This window comes from Palaemon carinicauda, chromosome 27, assembly GCF_036898095.1.
Source record: "Palaemon carinicauda isolate YSFRI2023 chromosome 27, ASM3689809v2, whole genome shotgun sequence".
In the NCBI taxonomy this organism is placed as follows: domain Eukaryota; kingdom Metazoa; phylum Arthropoda; class Malacostraca; order Decapoda; family Palaemonidae; genus Palaemon; species Palaemon carinicauda.
The window spans coordinates 83124230-83143915 of NC_090751.1; the positions used below are offsets into that span (position 1 = coordinate 83124230).

A 19686-nucleotide genomic window follows, 5' to 3' on the forward strand; every position below is an offset into this window, starting at 1 on the left:
CAAAGATAGAAAAACCTCATTCCCTTTTTACATGGGACTATCTGTCTAGCACAAAAACTAGAAAAAGAAAGAACTGCAAGAAATCCCACCTCACTACCATTCCTTAGAGCCAAGTTACAAACACCGAGGCAGAGCCAAAAGCCAACACCATCATCATTGATTGTGCACTATTAGTGAACAGTCTGCTCCATACTCTACCAAATAAAAGACAACAGCCAACTAGTCTGAAATATGAAACTAGATTAAAGTAAAACACTTGGTGAGACGCAGGGTGGCATGGGAGGGCAAAATTCCCTCCAACTGATGAAACTTCCTCAGAAAAAATAACTACGAAGTTGAGCTTTTCAAATTTTTCGCTAATAATATTGCAAGAGTGGCAACACCAAATGTAGTCATTGTAACCAAGGAACATGATGCTATCAAAAACCATACTATCAATGTGGCACCTTGCTGTCATAAAGAACCTGACAAGCAAATCTTTGTGCATGTCATGGATGCAAAAGAAGCAGGCAGCAAAGTCATTATTGTCAAAGTTGGCAACAGATATTTTTTGTCACTGGAGTCATTGTTCTGCAAGCACTTCAGAAGCTAGGTCTGCATCAGATGTGGGTTGCTTTTGGCCAAGGACAAAACCTATGGTGGGCTTCTTTACATGACCTATGTTGTGTTCTTGCAGAAGAGAGTGAAGGGATGCTCTTCTTCCATGCCTTAGCTGGTTGTGATGTAGTTTTAGCATTACGTGGCAAAGGGAAGAAATCTGGGATATTTGTGATGAGGCTTCTAATGTCTTCAGAAAACTCAGACAATACCCACAAATAGTGGATGATGAAGACTTACAGAAGTTCATGGTCATAATGTATGACAGATCCCTTACAGCTGAAGGTGTTGATAATTCAAAGTTGGATATATTTGCTCGGAAGCTGAGGCAATATGAACCCATACCTCCAACCCGAGCAAGCTGAAGGAAAATATGATGCATGCTGTATCTAGAGTCACTCAACAGTAGGTCAACCAGAAACACAGACTCCTGCCAATTGGGGATGGACCAAGAAAGGATATCTGTAGCAGATCATTTAGGAAGAGCTGCTCAAGTGTGGATACAAGTGGGAATGCAGTGGCCGATGCAAATGCTACTGCTCTAGTCTGACCTGTACAGCAGTGTTCAGCTGCAGATTCAAGATTTAGAAGCGCTGTAGAATATTAATCCAAGCAGCAAGACCATATGTGACAGATAAGTAAAGGCCTAATTCCTACATGTACATCCAATAACATATTAGACTAATGGTGACTATGATATTTGGAATTTTTTACCCTAATTATGAATCTGGGACTGATATTATGGTACAAGTTAGATAAAGAGTAGGTACATAGGGAAAAATTTGGATTCAATATAGTGAAAAATGTGAGTTAACATCATTCAAATAGAACACAGCTTTGCAATTTTATTGTGAAATGCAATATTTCCGTATGTTTAATGGCATCCATCGTGAAAATTTACCAACCTCTTGGATCTTTAGATGTCTTAAAGTGTTTTATCAAATGAGCAATTCTCAAGGAGTATGTGTGCCAGTTTTGATAGTGTATTTTTCTGGAAATAAGATATTACACTTATCTGCTTAACTAAGTGGGAATTTGTCTGTTTATCCAAATTTACAAAAAAAGAAGAAAAAAATAGATTCAGTTACCTACCTGTAAACCTTAACCTTTTTAGTACTGAATATCTAAGCAAACCTACTGATGGAATAGAAGGTAATTTCACAGCATATTCACTGAATTGTTCAGAGGTATATTCTTTCCAAAGACTTACCAGCTTCTTGTACCACACAAGGTTAGCTTAACAATTATTGTTCTTGGGCTCAAGCCATGTCGTCCGGATGGAAGGTTCCTTCAGTAGCTTCCTAGGGTATATTTAAATACAGTGGATATTCCCAGAGAATTAAACTAAAGGTTATCACAGAATTCTAACTTCTGGTGTGAGTACCCTAAAGGTTTCCCTCTAGGATATCGTATATCAACAGGGGACGCATGTATTAACACGCCACATAGCTATCTGCACCCCATATAGAGTTAACACTTCGATATGGAAAGGTGGCTGAGTAACTGAGGAGCCGTTCCAAAGTTACTCTCATCCGTGGCTACTTTTGGTACTCGAGACGTAAACAAACGGGCGCCATTGCTAAATGACGTCACGTCCGTCTTCATCCTTTCGCCTGTAGCTCCTACGCTTAGTCGGATTCTTATCCAAGTGTCTTACTTATCTACTTACATCGCCGTTATGTCTCAATCTTCAGCCCCGCCCTCTTCTGGAAAGTTGAGTACCAGATACTAGTATTGTTTAAATAAGCTCTGGCCGTAAAGTAACTTCTACTTTTCGTAATATTTGGTGTTTTGTGGCGGAGCTGTGCCAAAACCGGACGCGCCATTTACGGCGCCACTGTTCATGTTGCATACTTTAATTAGTTAGCCAGAACAGCATTCTCCAGTCCTTTAACTAATTAATATTATTAGTTATTTAGTCTTCATAGCTAGGAAGTAATTATATAGTGTGTTAGCGCTCGTTAGGCAACGGTCATTGGCCGACCCCATACTAGTTTGCTAGCCTAGCCCCTAGGCTGGACAGCCTAGTGCTCATATTACTGCATAATATAATAGTGTTCCTAAGTTAAGTTATGAAGATTTAGGCAATTTTAAACATACTAGTTACTGTGATGTAAGTGTTTTCGCCTTCGGGGACCATACAAGGGACTGTGTTGGTTCGTGTACCACACTCTCCTAACCCAATGTAGGAACCCTTGTATGCTTCCTATTCCCCTTACCTACGGGTAATTCCCTCTGGGTAGCCTTGCTTCTCCCTTATTCTATATTGGGGAGAATCTTGACTTAACCCAGAGTATTATCGCTTTCTCAGCCTACCCTAAGGGAATGAACCCCCCTTAGGGTCGTGCTTGAGACCTTAGGAAGGGCTCTGCCCTTCTCCAGGTTGCACTTGGTTAGGTTACTCCTTCCTCCCTGCAACTAGCGATGTGTCTTTCCAGGCCTCCCTAGCCTAGGAGAATGGTTCTCCTAATCTAGGTTAGGTTCTGGGGGTGAGATTCTGTTTTATTATAGTTCAGGACAGTACATCAGTGCTGTACCTGATATTAGCTACCTATCCTAGGTTAGGAAGCGTTCTCCCTTGCCTTGGTGGCCTCTCTCATACAGTCTCTCCCCATCTTAGAAAGACCCCTACTCCCCTACCCCACTCTATCCCTTTGTGTATGCCGGCCTACACACCCCTGTCAGCTGTCCTACAACTCCTCCCTTGGGTGGAGTGGTAGGGCTAGCCTTGTTCTTCTGCTGAGCTGGCCGCTCTGGTACACTTCCCCTTCATAGTGTTCTATGGGGGTGGTTGCTGGCGGCGGTCCTGCCGGGGGAGGATTTCCCCTCTTTGAGTGCTCTCTGTCCCTCCCTTGGGTTACCTTAGGCTCCCAGCCGCCTGCCGGCCCACTGCCGCCGGATGATAGGTGTATCTACTCCTATCATGAGTGTACTCCCTCCGGAGGGAGTATAGGACATTACCCCTCCCTTCCCTCCTTACCTTTCTCTCTCTCTCTATTATGGTGCCGGTCCCTTGCCGCCTCTACTACCGGCGACAGCTGCCACTACCTCAGGTGACCTCTATTCATAAGACCCCCCCCCCAAGGCGTCAGCCTGCCGCCTGCCGGAGGCTGCCACCTCCCGCCGACATACCGCCGACGTCCTCCCTCATACATTTCCCCAGGATTACCTGGCGACAGCCGGCCGACTGCCGGAGGCTGCCGCCCCCTTTCCTGCCGGGATCCCAGGTGTACGCCCTACATATTATATCTTATGAGTTGAACTAAGGTTCACCATGCCGTCAGCCGCCGGCTGCCGGAGCCCGCCGCCCTGCCGGTGACCCGCTGCTGTGCCGGCGGTCGCCTCTGTGGTGTTTTCCATCTTGGTTGTCCAGTGTGTCCTCTTTGATGTTTTTTCACCTTGCAGGACCGGTCTCCGGCGTGCCGGCGCCACCTAATGAGGCGCCAATGGACATGCACCCCTTCTACGGATGCCGGCACCACGCCGGCAGTCAATCTGATGCAGCCAGATAGCCTGCCACCTCCATATAGGTATCATTATACCATCTGATATAGTGGCTATGCTGTATGGTTGCACAGTACAACATTTCCAGCATACTCTGTGCATCTCAGTGCAGTCTCTTGCCGGAACCTACATATCATTAAGTGGTTTATCCTATTTTCCCCTCTCCCCCACTAGGCTCTGAGCGATCTCAGATCCTTTTATACTCTCTGGACAATTCCTATGATAAGGAAGCCTAGCTTGGCTCATCCAAACAGATTCTCCCTCCTTTAGAACCCTCGGGTCCTAAGGAATTGTCTACAGAAAAGGTTACGGTAACCGGCTGGACGAGATTCACAAGTATGTGTCTATCTACTTTCTTTCCCGCTCATCTATCCTGAGCATATAAATTATATGCTAATATTATAGGTTAAGTTATTCTTAAGCCTAGAGTAAGTAAGTTGTATTATGCCTTCCATCTACTCATGATCTCCTTCTTTTACAGGAGGAGTATATGAAGTGTGAGAGCTCCTCCTGCGGAGTTAAACGCCCGGACTTCTACGGGCACAAGGCGTGCCGGACCCACGCCCCTTGTGCCAAGAAAGGCGACCTGAAATACTGGGATCCACAGAACTGTCCGATCTGCAAAGGTCTCCTGGAAAAGGCGTTTAAGACTCCTCTTACCACCGAGGAACGGGACAACGCTAGAGAGAAACTGCGCAGATGGGTGCGCGGTTTCCAGAAGAACGCTTCTGGACCTTATCTTCCAAATGAAGACATGAGGGCCCTGTTTTTCCCAAAAGCTTCTAAGGACGCTGTGATCCCTCAAGATCAAATCCCAACCGTCCAGTTGGTGATTACACCCGACATTGTAATGGAACAGTCTCTACGCACGTGCCACCTTGACTCCGAAGAGGTGGAACGTATGTCGGAGATCTCCGAAGGAACGGAGAAAACCCTCATGGGCGAGGAACTCGACTATGAGGAGGACCGTGTGGAGTACCACGACTCAGAGAACGAGGCCGATCCAACTCCCACGGTAACCCCAGTGGTACCCGAGGAACCCGTTCCCTCGACTTCCGCCGCCCCGGATCCACTCCCAGCGGCCACTCAAGAGGTCTTCAAGATGCTAGAAGCCCTCATGGAAAAGAAACTAAGAAAGTCTCAGGAGCAGTTCCGAACTACTCTCATCGGCTTCAAGCAACCGAAAAGGATTTCGGTTAAGGACCTCCCTTCATGCTCGGAATCTAACCTTTGGAGATACGCTGAGCACATGCCAATTACAACAGGCAAAATTTTCATTAGTGAAAAGAAGTAGAGTTCTTCCCGAACTTCGAAGCTTATCCGGACTGTTACGTCCGACTCTGTTCCAAACCAGCCTCAAAAGAAGAGACCGAACCTAAAGAAGTGATCGTGTTCGATCTCGCAAAGGCCCAAGCTATACTGGCTCATGCAGTGAAGAGTCGGGGTTTCACCAACTCCAAGATGCCAGCACTGAGCAAAAAGCATCCAACCTTTGTTGCTCCAGCTACTGCTACCTTCCCCTTCGTTGAAAAGGCCTTCCAAGCGGTCATGAAGGCTGTGGAGGAAGGGAAACCTTGCCCTGCACTGGAGGAGTGCAGACCCTTCTCTCTCACTCTTCCCCCCGATGGCAGGTACTGGAAAGACATCCAGCTTACCTTTACGGTTGGGAAACTCGAACCTGATGTAGCCGGTCGTCAGTTCAACGAGGACCTCCCACGACTGAATGACCATCTCCTTCGTCGGGAACAAGATACTGAGGAGACACTCGCTGCTTCGCTGTCACATCAGGTACAGTTAGAAGTCATGGCCGGGGACACCAGGGTCCCAGACTTTTACATGGTCCTTGCAAAGTCACACCTTGCTACTGTGACCAAGCATCTATACAGCTTCGCTAGGGCTCGCAGAGCCTGTAGAGAATTCGTGTTCGCCAATGCAACGGTGAAACCCGAACCCCGGAGACCGATTTCCTCCATCATCTGGGGCAAACATCTCTTCCCTTCTACATTGGTGAAAGAGATAGTGGACAAAGCCGCCACGGAGAATCGGAACCTTCTCCACAAGTGGGGCATGTCTCGAAAGAGGATGTCCTCTCAGGACAAAGGCCCTCAACCTAAGAGGAAATCCTTGAAGCCTAAGCCCCAGCAACGTCAACCAAGACGTCAGTTTCTGGCTCCCGCTACTCCCCAAGTGGTTGCACAACCACAGCAGACCTTTCAACTGGTCCCCCAACCGGTGGTGTCACAGTCACCGGTCTTCACCCCTGCCTATGAGCAGCGTTCCACTACCTTTCGTCCCAGAGGTAGAGGCTCCGGCAGAGGCTCCGGCAGAGATTCTTCTCGCCGTCCCTCCAGAGGCAGAGGAGGAGAGGGAGCTAGCGACCGAGGTGGCAAACCCTCGGGAAACCAGAAGCAATGAAGTGCTTCCGGTGGGAGGAAGACTCCGCCAATTCCAGGATCGTTGGACCTTTGATCCTTGGACTCACAGCATCATCAGGAAAGGACTGGGCTGGAGCTGGACTCAACCACCCCCATCCTTCCAGCAATTCTTCCAACAGTCAACCCCCCTCCTGGAAGAATATGTCCTGGAACTCTTGAACAAGAAGGTGATCAAGAGGGTAAAGTCAACCAGGTTCTAAGGGAGACTCTTTTATGTTCCCAAGAAAGACTCGGATAAACTCAGAGTCATTCTAGACTTGTCCCCTCTCAACAAGTTCATTGCGAACAACAAATACAAGATGCTGACTCTGCAACAAATAAGGGCCCTTCTGCCTCACAGGGCCTACACGGTCTCCATAGACCTGGCGGATGCCTACTGGCACATTCCAATGAATCACCACGCTTCCTCCTACCTAGGATTTCGACTCCAAAGGAAAAGTTACGCCTTCAAGCCATGTCCTTCGGGCTCAACGTGGCTCCACGAATCTTCACCAAGCTGGCAGACGCAATCGTCCAACAGCTACGTCTTCAGGGCGTCCAAGTGATGGCCTACCTAGACGACTGGCTAGTCTGGTCGACATCGCCCGAAGATTGTCTGAGAGCCTGCAACAAAGTCACCCTCTTCAACACCCGCCTCCATCGATCAACATCCACATGTACCATTCACTGGAGGGTTGGGGAGGTCACTCCCACCAACAGCAGGTTCAAGGAACATGGTCTCCCCTATTCAAGACGTTTTCACATCAACATCTTGGAGGCCATGGCGGTTCTTCTCACCCTGGAGAAACTCTCCCCACCTCCCTCGATCCACATCCGTCCGACTCTGGGCAACTCGTTGGTAGTCAGATGTCTCAATCGTCAGGGCTCGAGATCGCCTCAGATAAATCAGGTGCTTCTACCTATCTTCCGTTTGGCAGACAGGAAGAAATGGCACCTGTCTGCAGTTCACCTACAAGGATTCCGCAACGTGACAGCGGACACTCTATCAAGGACAAGCCCAATAGAGTCGGAATGGTCTCTAGACGCAAGATCATTCTCCTTCATCTCTCGCCAAGTCTCGGAACTTCAGATCAATATCTTCGCGACAAGCGACAACAATCAACTTCCTCGATATGTGGCCCCGTAAGAGGACCCTAAGGCAGAACCGGCGGACGCCATGTCCCTGGTTTGGGACAGATGGTCCAAGATCTACCTGATCCCTCCACCCAACCTTCTGCTGAAAGTCCTATCCAAACTGAGAACCTTCAAAGGGACAGCGGCCCTAGTGGCTCCCAAGTGGCCCCGGAGCAATTGGTATCCCCTGGTCCTGGAGCTGCAGCCCACGCTGATCCCCGTACCGGGCCCAGTCCTCTCTCAACAAGTACAGAAGTCGACTGTCTTCGCTTCATCACTGAAAGTCAAGGACCTTCATCTCATGATTTTCTCTCCTTAGCCGTAAAGAAAAGGTTTGGGATCTCGAAGAAAAGCTTAGACTTCCTCGAGGAGTACAAAACAGAGTCTACCAGAAGGCAGTACGAATCTTCCCGGAAAAAGTGGGTCTCCTTCGTCAAGGCGAAAAATCCTACGGGGATCACCATTGATTTTTGCATGTCCTTCTTCATTCACCTTCATGGACAAAGCTTAGCGGCCAACACGATTTCCACTTGTAAATCGGCCTTGACTAGACCACTCCTATAGACCTTCCAGATTGATCTGTCCAGTGACATCTTCGATAAACTGCCAAAGGCATGCGCTAGACTACGCCCAGCACCTCCACCAAAACCTATCTCCTGGTCCCTGGATAAGGTGCTCCATTTTGCTTCTAGCCTGGACAACGATTCGTGCCCTCTGAAAGACCTGACTCAAAAAGTTATCTTCCTTTTTGCTCTCCCCTCGGGAGCCCGAGTCAGTGAAATAGTGGCATTATCAAGAGAAGAGGGTCATATCCAATTCACCGATACGGGGGATCTTACCCTCTTCCCCGACCCAACGTTTCTCGCAAAGAATGAACTACCCACTGCCCAGTGGAGAGTCTTAAGGTCTATCTTCAAAGAACTTCAGACTTCGGTGGAGGACAACTCTTCAAAGGAGAAACCTCGGGTAGCGACCTGTCACTGAAACAACTAAGAGCAAAAATCACCTACTTCATTCGCAGAGCGGATCCTGACAGTACACCCGCAGGTCACGATCCTAGGAAAGTCGCCTCTTCTCTGAACTTTTTCAGAATATGGATTTCGAAAGCCTCAAGAGCTTTACAGGCTGGAAATTATCGCGCGTGTTCTTCAAGCACTATGCAAAACAGGTGCACGAAGTGAAACATCTCGTGGTAGCTGCAGGTAGTGTAATGAAACCTGCTGCTTAAATCTGCATAGAACAGAGAGTTATTTGGGACTCTAACTCTACGGGTGCCTGTGTTGACCCTATCGTGATACATAGTGATTTAATGGACACTTAGTGTTTCTAATAGACTGTTCTTTATCAAGGTGAAATGTCATAGAAATTTTACACGTGTGCCATATGCTCTCGAGCATGGAGTGTTTTTTTGGACTATAAAAGACTGGCGTTCCCCTGGGAACTTGTGTTTCTGAAAAGCGAAATTCCCTTTTCAGACTCAAGATCACCGTCTTTAATATTCTATGTACATTATTCATTATTATTGTAAATAAATTCTATAATCATTATTGTAATTACTTCTATAATGACTTGCAATCTTAGAAATAAAATGTCTATTTTATTTCCCATGTGCGTCTCCTTTCGCTCCTATTCCTTATTAAGAAATATACGATTGTTATAGTTTCATTTACCCCTTTCCTGTCTGATCTAAAGAATAATATAAGTATTTATATTATATACTCACCTATGCCTTGATAATATTCCTACTCGAATATTAACCTTTGATCTGTCTCCGAGACCAGCATGAGTAGTTCTTCAATGATCACTTCGAGATATTCCTCTTGTCCACCAGGACTTCCCTGCCAGGGGGGCAGGAAGCCAGTTCATCATAGAATCTCTGGTAAGGACAATTACTAAAATTGTCAAAGTCTTTACGGTCTCCAGACCATAGGAATATTGCTCGAAGCCCTTGGCACTTGGATTAAGGGAAAAAATACACGATACATTAATTCTCTGGTACACTTCCATCAGGACGACATGGCTTGAGCTCAAAAAACGGATTTTGAGCGAAGCGAAAATCTATTTTTGGGTGAGATAGCCATGTCGTCCTGATGGACCCTCCCGTCTATTCTAGTTCAGCCTTTCAGGCCCCTCCCTGACCTACTGTATCACGGAGATTGGTAGGAGCTGAGCTCAGGATGAAGACGGACGTGACGTCATTTAGCAATGGCGCCCGTTTGTTTATGTCTCGAGTACCAAAAGTAGCCACGGATGAGAGTAACTTTGGAACGGCTCCTCAGTTACTCAGCCACCTTTCCATATCGAAGTGTTAACTCTATATGGGGTGCAGATAGCTATGTGGCGTGTTAATACATGCGTCCCCTGTTGATATACGATATCCTAGAGGGAAACCTTTAGGGTACTCGCACCAAAAGTTAGAATGCTGTGATAACCTTTAGTTTAATTCTCTGGGAATATCCACTGTAGTTAAATATACCCTAGGAAGCTACTGAAGGAACCTTCCATCAGGATGACATGGCTATCTCACCCAAAAATAGATTTTTCGCTTCGCTCAAAATCCGTTTTTACTATTAAATAGAGTATTTGGAGGACAATATACATATCTTTATTATTATATTTATATATTCATAACTTTTTTTATATCCATACAGTAAACATATTTAGTATGAATTCCTAAATATATAATGACTTGATAATTATCAATACGTATTTAAAAAAAATTAGTTAGCAAATGGTACCAAAAAGTCATGAATTAGGTACCCCTGATGTCATTTGGCTGAAGAGAAAGTGATGCAGTAAAGGTTAAGTTTTGATGGAGTAATGAACACATCCACCTAATTATATTATTTCTCTCTATCTCTATGATCCATAACTGTCAGGTACGCAATTCACAGTAGGTCACCGAACAAATTTTTTTTTCATTTCACAGAACAATGAGAAGATCAGAGAGAGAGAGAGATTCATCCATTAGGGGAGAGAGAGAGAGAGAGAGAGAGAGAGAGAGAGAGAGAGAGAGATATTCACCCATTAGGGCCCCCTACCTGACTCATTCCAGAAAAAGTGGCAAGGAGAAGAATGGGGGACACAAGTATGGAGGCATTATGGTATTGGGCAACGGGGCACCAGCACTAGGCAGAAAAAAGGAAGTGACTAATTCTGAATGATTATATACTACATTTCTAGGACAGTTTGCTCCCCCATTTTGCTGATACCGATCTAGTTCCAGCCCTACTTTCCAGGATAGCGGAAACCTCTGACCACGTTAGTAGAAGTGGAAGTAACGATATAAAGAATGAGCCAGCAGTTGTAAACAACCAGTCTTCAGACATCTGCAGTTAATTCTTCCTTGAGGAAAAGTCAACAGGGATGGAAGCCGACTATCAGCCACTGATCAGGTCTTTTTGTCGACCCAAGTCTAGGATGGAACCAGTTTGCTCTTTACTGTCTTCCATCATAGAGGGAGACTTCATGCTTTTGAGGGATTTGAATGATTCATATCTATACATACCTGGTCATTTCTCCTCCTGAAAGTAGCCCTGTTTTGTCTTCAAGACAACAGTGTACCAGCTTAAGAACCTCACTCTAGACTTTCCACTTTATTGTAGCGTAAACTTGGCCAAATTTGCACAGGATAAATATGTTAAGGTACAGTACCTTGACAATCTGTTCATTCTGGCACATCAGATGTGCAGTTTCTTCAGGATAAAAACTGCCTCCTGGTTTTAGTCATAATCTGGGGAAATCATACCCAAGCAAAAGACAAGCTACCTGGGGATGCTGATAAACACGGAAGCAGCAAGAGTCTGTCCTTCAAACTCCCAACTTGGCAAACTCAGGGAGGTGGCACAATCATTCCTCGGCCACTTGCTGTCCCAGGAGAAGATTGTGCCTCACGGGCACATCCACCAGAAGTCTCTTCATAGGCACTGGTCAAGTGCTAGGGAATCTCCCTATCATCTGGTCCCAGATCAGGAGATATGGGACAAACCAACCTGGTGGCTAGACGACAAGAACATCACAGGGAGAATTCCCCAAACATGCTTCTATTCTCAAATGCATCAAACAATGGGTGATCACACATCACATTTATGAATCTGGGCTATAAGATCTAGCACTAGGGCCTAGCAGGCCATTCAGCACCAATGTGAAATGGTCAAAACCCATTAGTTACAGAAGGAAGTAAATGTTGCGAGGTTTGACAGCAAAATGAAAGGAAGCAGGAATGGAGGGGTAGTTAAAGTTTAATAAGTGAGTGCAGCTAGGGGCCGAAAGGATGCCGCAAAGACCTTTAGATAATACCTGCAGTGCATCGCATGAAGTGCACTGATGGCACTACCCCACTACGGGGATATCTGGAGAACTTAAGTCTCTTCGAGCATGAGGACAAAAGATGACTAACACCAACACATTGGGATCTGGAAATGCATATCACCTTCACTTCCACTTAACTTTGGTTAATTGCCCACAAGTACACAGTTTTATCCCTTGGGTTATTAGGTGGATACTCAACTGGTTGACTAGTTTTCAATAAGCATCTCGTCTCAAGCAGTAATGATATAATGAAAGGTAGACTGGCTGAATCTTCTACCTCTTTCTTCCCCATCTCATGGGGGTGCAGCACCAGAGGATAACCACCAAGTACTGGACTGGATGACTGATGCAGGTAATCTACATTCCAGACTATCAGTTCCAACAGAGTTTGTTGGAAACAAGGTAGAAGATGGTTGAGATGCCGTCAAACTCATATCTACAAGGCAGTATCCCTTTCCATTGGGACATGGTTCTTCTATTAAAGTAAAAAGTTCCTTAGAACTGGCACTGGTCCCTGTCCAAACAGCTACTATATCCCTAAGACAAGATAATTAGGTTACTGGAGTCATCTCATTCACCTACATCTCAGGAATTGGCATTAATGCATATTCCAGAGGGGAATAGCCATATTTTTGGATCATATGGACTTCCTTTCACCAATGAGGGAATCTCCTAGTTGTTGACAGTACTAGAATTTGCATTTTTGCATGAACAAGATTGTATTTAAACAAATTTCCCTCCTCAACCACCCTTCTCAGTCTTATGGCCAGGAGTCAGAGATACAACCAGGTTATTACTCAACAAACGTTCCAGCTTACACTAGACAGTACTCATAATCAATAGGAATCAGGCTTGCACGACACCGAAAAATGAAAATTACATTAAGAATGTCATATTTCAACCTTTATCCTGCTATCTAGTAGTTTTGCAAGTGAAGGTCATTTTAAAAAAGTCCAGTAACAAATCTTATATATTTTATTTTATATATATACAGACCACTGCATACAGTTATGCAGAAACAAATATACACTATTTACAATCATTTATTCACATTGATTTTCACTTAGAAAAATAATTATTTTTATGGTGTGTCAAAACTTACATTACAGGTCACACTACTGAAAGAATGGTAATAATTTTCCTTGACCTTTAGTTCTCTCGTGTCACGGTTTGCTCTCAACTCTTGCTGATTATATACGCGACACATCACCTGTTGGACAAAATGTAATTACTAGTAATGTGACATTTAGATAATCTTACATCTCTCTCTATTAGCCACCTAATGGTAAACATAGTGAAGAAATTCTACAGCTGTTAAAAATACACTTACGTATTTACTTGGGACTTCCTGTTATGCATGAAAAATCACTCACAACTATAAATCTATATTCCAGAAAACATAGGTGCACACTATGGTAGTATGCTACCCTAAACCTGTGTCTATTATACACAGCCGGCACTGTTAGGTTTTCTTTAATCAAGAATATTTAAATGAGAAAACATACCTGGTCCTACATAAGAAGTACCCCACTTTGTTTAAAGGTTTGAAGGCTGCTCATAAATGGCAGGAGCAAGGGACAGTGACATTACCCTATTGAGTAGGAAAATGCCCTAGGGACTGACCATATATACACATGATCAGCGACCAAGCTAGGACCAGGGAGGGCCAGGCAATGGCCGCTGATGACTCAGCAGATAAACCTATAGGCACTCCCAAACCACCTCCATCCTTAGCTCACAAGAATGGTGAGGCTGCAGCAATCAAAGAAAGTATCTAACAAGTTTGAGCAGGACCTGAACCCCTCTGGCGTTCACCAGTCAGAGACATTACCACATTGGCCACCACAACCCTAATGTGCATAAAACTGTTCTAAGCATAGCAACATAAGATGCAGCTATTATGATTTGCTGTTCAGATCTATATCTTTCTGCAACCTGCAATTGTCATTTCACTCTCTAATTCATTTGCCCTGAAGGTGTATGATGTAGACATGAGCATTGTCATGACTGATTCTTGAATAAAGAAGATGCAATTTCTTTTATTGATAAAACTTTGACATACAATCATCTAACTGAATTTAAGCATAATTTTATATTCTTTTTTAGTAATGAAACAGCCTAAAATCCCTTTATTGATTCTAGGTAATAATTCACACCTTTGTCTTCTATGAAAAAATTGCCCAAAAAGTATAATTTCAATGACAATGCTAACTTTATTCCCTATCCCCTTTTGTATGGCAACCCCCAGCAAAATGCCCTTTTTGTTATTAGTCCTGGTAAATGAACTTAAACTATTTATGGGGTTCAGAGAAAGGAAGCTAATCTCATTATTGTGAGGTGTGATCGCTTGAGCTAAATTGGCAAATTAACCCATTCTGTGAAAAGGTTTAGCGATGATGAACTTGGAGCAGGTATGTCATAAACCTTCTACACACTACATACAAATTACTGCTTGCTTTTTATGAAAGTCTTTCAAATGATAAAATTGTAAGTATTGGCAATAAGTACAAAGCATTAATATAACTTACCTATTGTGTTTCCATCTGTCAGGAATACCAACATCTGCCTTGATCCAACTCGTCTGATGGAAGGCAATCTCTTTTCTGACCCAATACTTCTGTTACCTTCAATAGAACTTGCAGCTGCTCCTTCATCGTTATCATCACTAAGATTATGTGCATCAACAGGAAACTCTTCCTCTGATGATTCAAAAACATCAAAGGTTAGATCTTCCGGAAGTTCGTCAGAGAGAGAAAGCCTCAAAGAATGCCTCGAAGGAGTTGTAGAATGACGAGATGACCTACGACTCTGTGGAGTTTCTGGTGGCAGAGTTACAGTCCTAAAGCTCACCTCTTGGTCACCTAATACAGTAAAAAAAATCTATAAATCATAATCATAATTTTGATCATTCTTTTTTTTTCTTGTTACTAGTTCACAAGCTTTTCATTACAGTGATATCCTAAAAGCTTATTACAAACATTTATTACAATGGCATTTTAAATACAACCAAATACTATACTGAGCAGTGACAAAATAAAGATCTTTCAAGGCACTAAAATTTAAAAACCAAATAGTGTTCACATTGTTCTACTACCTTTATCAAATTCTGAGTGAAGTGTACGAAAAGCATGTAAATAAGGAATGTGCGTGGCTAAATTCAAATTTTCTACCAATTTATGGTACTGAAACTAACTGAATACTGTACACATCTAAAATTTTGAGTGATTTTTTTAAAAATTAAAACTTATCTTTTTAGAACACTAATTAATAAATGCCTGGATTTAATTTGGAATTAGGAAATTTGCTTTTAAATAGTAATGTCACAGTTCTGTGTATAGCAAGTCATGTTTGCAAAATAGGTTATTGCACCGATTCACAAAAAACATTAAAAAGTTTCTGAACAATCTAAATTAAGTTTTAAAGTTGAAACCAAGAAATATAAAGAGAAAGGGGTTTATGAAAACAGTCCAGCCCTCAGTAAACCTGTAGCATGATGGTCATAAATATTTACTTTACTTTCAACAAATTACTTTCTAGGAAATGCAATCATAAAATTATTTCAAGAATGAACATTCTGTCATTTGCAGAAATTGTAAAGGAATCCTGATTTAGGTCTATCATTTGTAAAACCTTACCATCCAATAAGAACTAAAATACCGTACAGTACATATCAGTTGCAGAGTTGTGTCAGTAGGTCAAGTGTGAAACATTAAAACCAAATTCCCATCACTTATCATACCACATAAAAAGGCAGATGTTGGTTGATTGTAAGGTATCTATTTTTTCCGAGCACCAGGAGGAAGTAAGGATTCAGGAGAGATGCCCTTAGGCAAAACTGAAGGATTTGGAGCCCCATTAGGCATTAAAGGACGTGCAGCTCCTACTGGCAACATAGGACGCATGCCTGGTAGGGGTACCAAGGGATGTGGGGGGCCCAACACCCGCCCAACTACTGGACCATTGTGATGTTGTAGACGTACAGTACTTCCCACTACTGTAGGCAGAACCATAAAACCCATTCCAATGGAAAGTAGACATTATATTTGAAAGAAGACCAAGCCCATGGATTTACAGAAGACAGCCAACATCATCAGAAAAGGAACCAGGATTCCCATGAGAGAAAAAAATTCATACCATTAGTTTCATTTTCTGCCAAATTACTTTTTGTGCTTTTGAATTACCTTTCTAAAAATGTAGATATAAAAAGATGACTGATATTTCAAAGCAAAAGTGAAAATATCCTCTTATCTAATGAAAATATCAAAATAATATTTATAATGAAAATTTTAGAGTACAACAATAATAATTCAAAAAGTCTACAAAATATGGATTTCACATTTAGCAGTTACATCTTAACTGAAGTCTTCAAAATGAAAGATAAATAATTCTGTATTATAAAACTATAATTAGCTAAAGAAAATTAACAAAGAATTGATGCAGAAAATTCCTGAAAATTTAACAAAATATATAGCCTGCATATAAATGGAAGTACCATATAGAATTTATGAATACAAATAACTTACCTACAAACTGTCTATTGGGCATGCCTGCCGTTAGGTCTACTGTGCCAGTTCTAGGCAAGCCCTCAGCCAATTTGTGATTTTGAGCACTTAAAGATGCGTTGTACAAAGAAGTAGCAGCAGTATAGTGCGATCTCATCTCCAAATCTTTCACATCTCTGTTTAACTGGCTGTAAAGATACATCTTTCGGGCATACAAAAACAGCAACACAACCGTAGCCGACACAAGGTTTCCTATGACAATGGCAGGGTCTCTGAAATGGATGGGAGCTTTTGTGGCAATAACTGTCCACACAACCCAAGCAATAGTAGTGAAGAGAGAAGCTAATAGAATCCACCTTGTTTCTCTTGAGTTTTCATCTGCATGCCAAGTCTCAAAGCAGAATAGAATAGTTGCAGCTATGAGAACCATAACATATACAAGAGAAATCACAAGTTCTGCTTCAAACTGTTCGGTAGGAGTGCATCGCCACAGATTGCTTTGCAAATCAATACCAGGGGGGTATAGAATAAGCCAAGCTGCTCCAAGTACAACCTGTACTAGAACTAGTGCTAAAGCAACTAGCAGGAGTCCACAAGGTTTAGTAAAGTTATCAGAATCATCCCTGTTGCTTGTGTAAGTAATTACTCTCCAAGTATGAATTACTTTTACAAGCATGGCAGAAAATACAATAGCATACGCAACTCCCATGAGGAACCTTCGAACACCACAGGTTCCAATGGTAGGTTGGAAAATGAAAGCAAAATTAGAAGCATATATCATTAAGCAACCAATAAGTATCATATATCCTAAAACAGATGTTCCCGTTGCTGTTGGGAAAGACATCATAAAATAGACCATTGTTACTAATATAAGTACAATGCCCAGAAGACTTAAGGAACTGGTAACTATACCATATACAGTGCCAAAATTGTGCTCAATTGGAAGAGGTTTAGGAAGGGCTTTAGCTGCATAAACTGCTGACTGGGATGAACAAACTTCAAGACAAACTCCTTCATCACAGTATGAATCAGGAGCAAATGTGCCGATCTTGAATTCTATACTTGGTTTCTCCAAACGAAGTTGGCTATTTTCCCACTTGCCAACATTAACATAACCATATTCTTTACCGATTTTTCTGTAGTTCCATATATGATACCCATATGCCCCTTCCTGGTCAAAAGAATTAGGATCATTTGTGTTGTTCAGGGTTTCTTCACTTTGTCTTAGTATTTCTAAAAGTAATTCCGCTTGAACAATATTGCAGTCATCTATAGTTTCAGCTGCTACACAGTGTTTGGTGATGTAAGAATCTAATCCATGTGCTACAGCATTAATACTTAAAATGGTATGAAACACATAAGGATCCTGGACAATGTCATCTGGGTGAGTTTTCTCAGTTCCAAGACATTCTTTGACATACTGTCTTTGAACTCTGTCGCTTGATGACAGCCTGCACTCATATTTATTTTGGAAATATTCTTCAAACCACTCATCAGGGAAAGGTCCATGATTTTCCAGAGACAAATTAGCAACAAAATTTCTAAAGTCAGGAAGATCATAAGTTTCCATTGTAAAAGTCAATGCACCAGCAGAAATTCTGTCCAAACCCTTACTAATACCAGGTTTATTTCCCCAGGCGCTGCCAGCCAAGAAAGAGAATTTTTCTGCTTCACCCAATTTATCTGCAACTTGTAGTATGGTTCTGATGTTATCAGATGCATCCATTAACAACACTATAACTTTGGGTTTCCAGGAGACTGAGAGGGTTTCAATGATTTCCTGGGCATATTCTTCAGATACACGTTTCGGAACACCAAGTGAGTCTCCAATGCATATATCTTCCTTTAAAGCAAAGGACCGGAATTTCTCCATCAAAAATTTACCATCCGAATCGTTGTCATAAATAACATTGATAAACATCCAATTAAATGCCTTAATAATACTAAGAATCGTTCTTAGTTCTGCAGTTCTAGATGGTACGCTAGTAAGAATAGTTTCATCTTCCCTATCAGATAGCTTTTGGCTAGCAACTGGGGAGCTAAAATGAGGAATATTATTTGAAGAAAGAATATTTGAAACTGCTTCTGCTACTGCATCATCAAAAGTAATAGAAGCGACAATTCTGTTTGGAGTTAGAACGATGCTTTCATCACTTTCAAGGGCCTCCCCTGAGAAGAAGCTAAAGAATCTCTCTCTTGCTCGCTCAATTCTGTCGCAGTAATCAAACATTATTGCCCCGAGCCCAACTCCAACAGTGTTGCTATTGATCTGGCTCAGTGCGTATGCTACAGCCGCAATATTCTGGAAAATCCCTTCGCTGAAGAATTCACCACAAGTGAAGAAAGTTTGGCCCTGGTGATGATAAGGCACGAGGCCACTGATGCCAAATCTCTGCTCTGGGAACATCTGTTTAAAAAATGAGATCAGTCAAGCATAAGCAAATATACATCATTTGTCTTTATTAAATATAATTACTGTAAAGTAATGTAGTATAAAGCTATATACAGCATTAAAGTAAAAAATGTACTGAATCAAATGCATTGGAAAACTTGAAATAAAATTAAAGCTGCTAGAGTAGCTGTAATTTGCAAAATATTCAAAGCATACTGTTGATCTTAAAAAGGTAATTTAACTATAATTTTCTTAGCTACTATTTCCAAGTGAAATTTCTAAACTATCATGGCTACTATTAATTAACAAAAAATGTACAACAATACTGAAAAAAATATATCATCTATGAACAACAAAATACAGTATCTTAAAATATAAACTTACATGTTCTTAATGCAAAATGTAAACATCTAAAAACTGCAGTGAGCAGTCTATAAGAATATTGGTAAACATTTATATATCTACATGTTATTATTAAAACACTTATCCAATATTCATTAGCTACATGCTTTTAAACTACTAATTCAATGGGAAGATAAATGAAAATGAGGTTTTTAGAATGAATACCCGTGATCTTCTATGTTTTAGAAGGAAGTCTCTAACAGAAAACAATGGAACTTTAATTGTCAAGTGAGGTGATCATAGTCGGGAAGCCTCTAGATTTACACCATTTGAAATAGGTTGATCCTCAACACTGATACACTAAGCTGCTGAAGCATTTCTTAGAAGCTATGAAGTACAATCACCTATGTTAAACAGACGGTAGAGAGGCTGTAAGCTGACCAACAAACCCAAGATAAGTTTGCACCAGCAGATGAAATGGGTGTAAAGC

The 19686-nt window shown here is 42.3% G+C and overlaps 1 protein-coding gene across 3 annotated transcripts in view; it reads right to left on the reverse strand.

Annotated features, from left to right (window-relative positions):
* Nucleotides 1-12922: 12922 nt before the first annotated feature.
* LOC137620776 (uncharacterized) overlaps nucleotides 12923-19686 on the reverse strand; it is a 218990-nt gene continuing 212226 nt past the window's right edge. For 2 of the 3 annotated variants that reach the window (XM_068351201.1, XM_068351202.1), the window contains exons 29-31: nucleotides 16484-18869; nucleotides 14489-14821; nucleotides 12923-13170 (exon numbers count right to left, since the gene is read on the reverse strand). In XM_068351201.1, coding sequence (XP_068207302.1) covers nucleotides 13151-13170; nucleotides 14489-14821; nucleotides 16484-18869 — 2739 coding nt within the window. In that variant the 3' untranslated portion in view covers nucleotides 12923-13150. Of the gene's footprint in view, nucleotides 13171-14488; nucleotides 14822-15699; nucleotides 15955-16483; nucleotides 18870-19686 lie in introns of those variants that run through there. The other variant, XM_068351203.1, reaches the window with a different exon arrangement.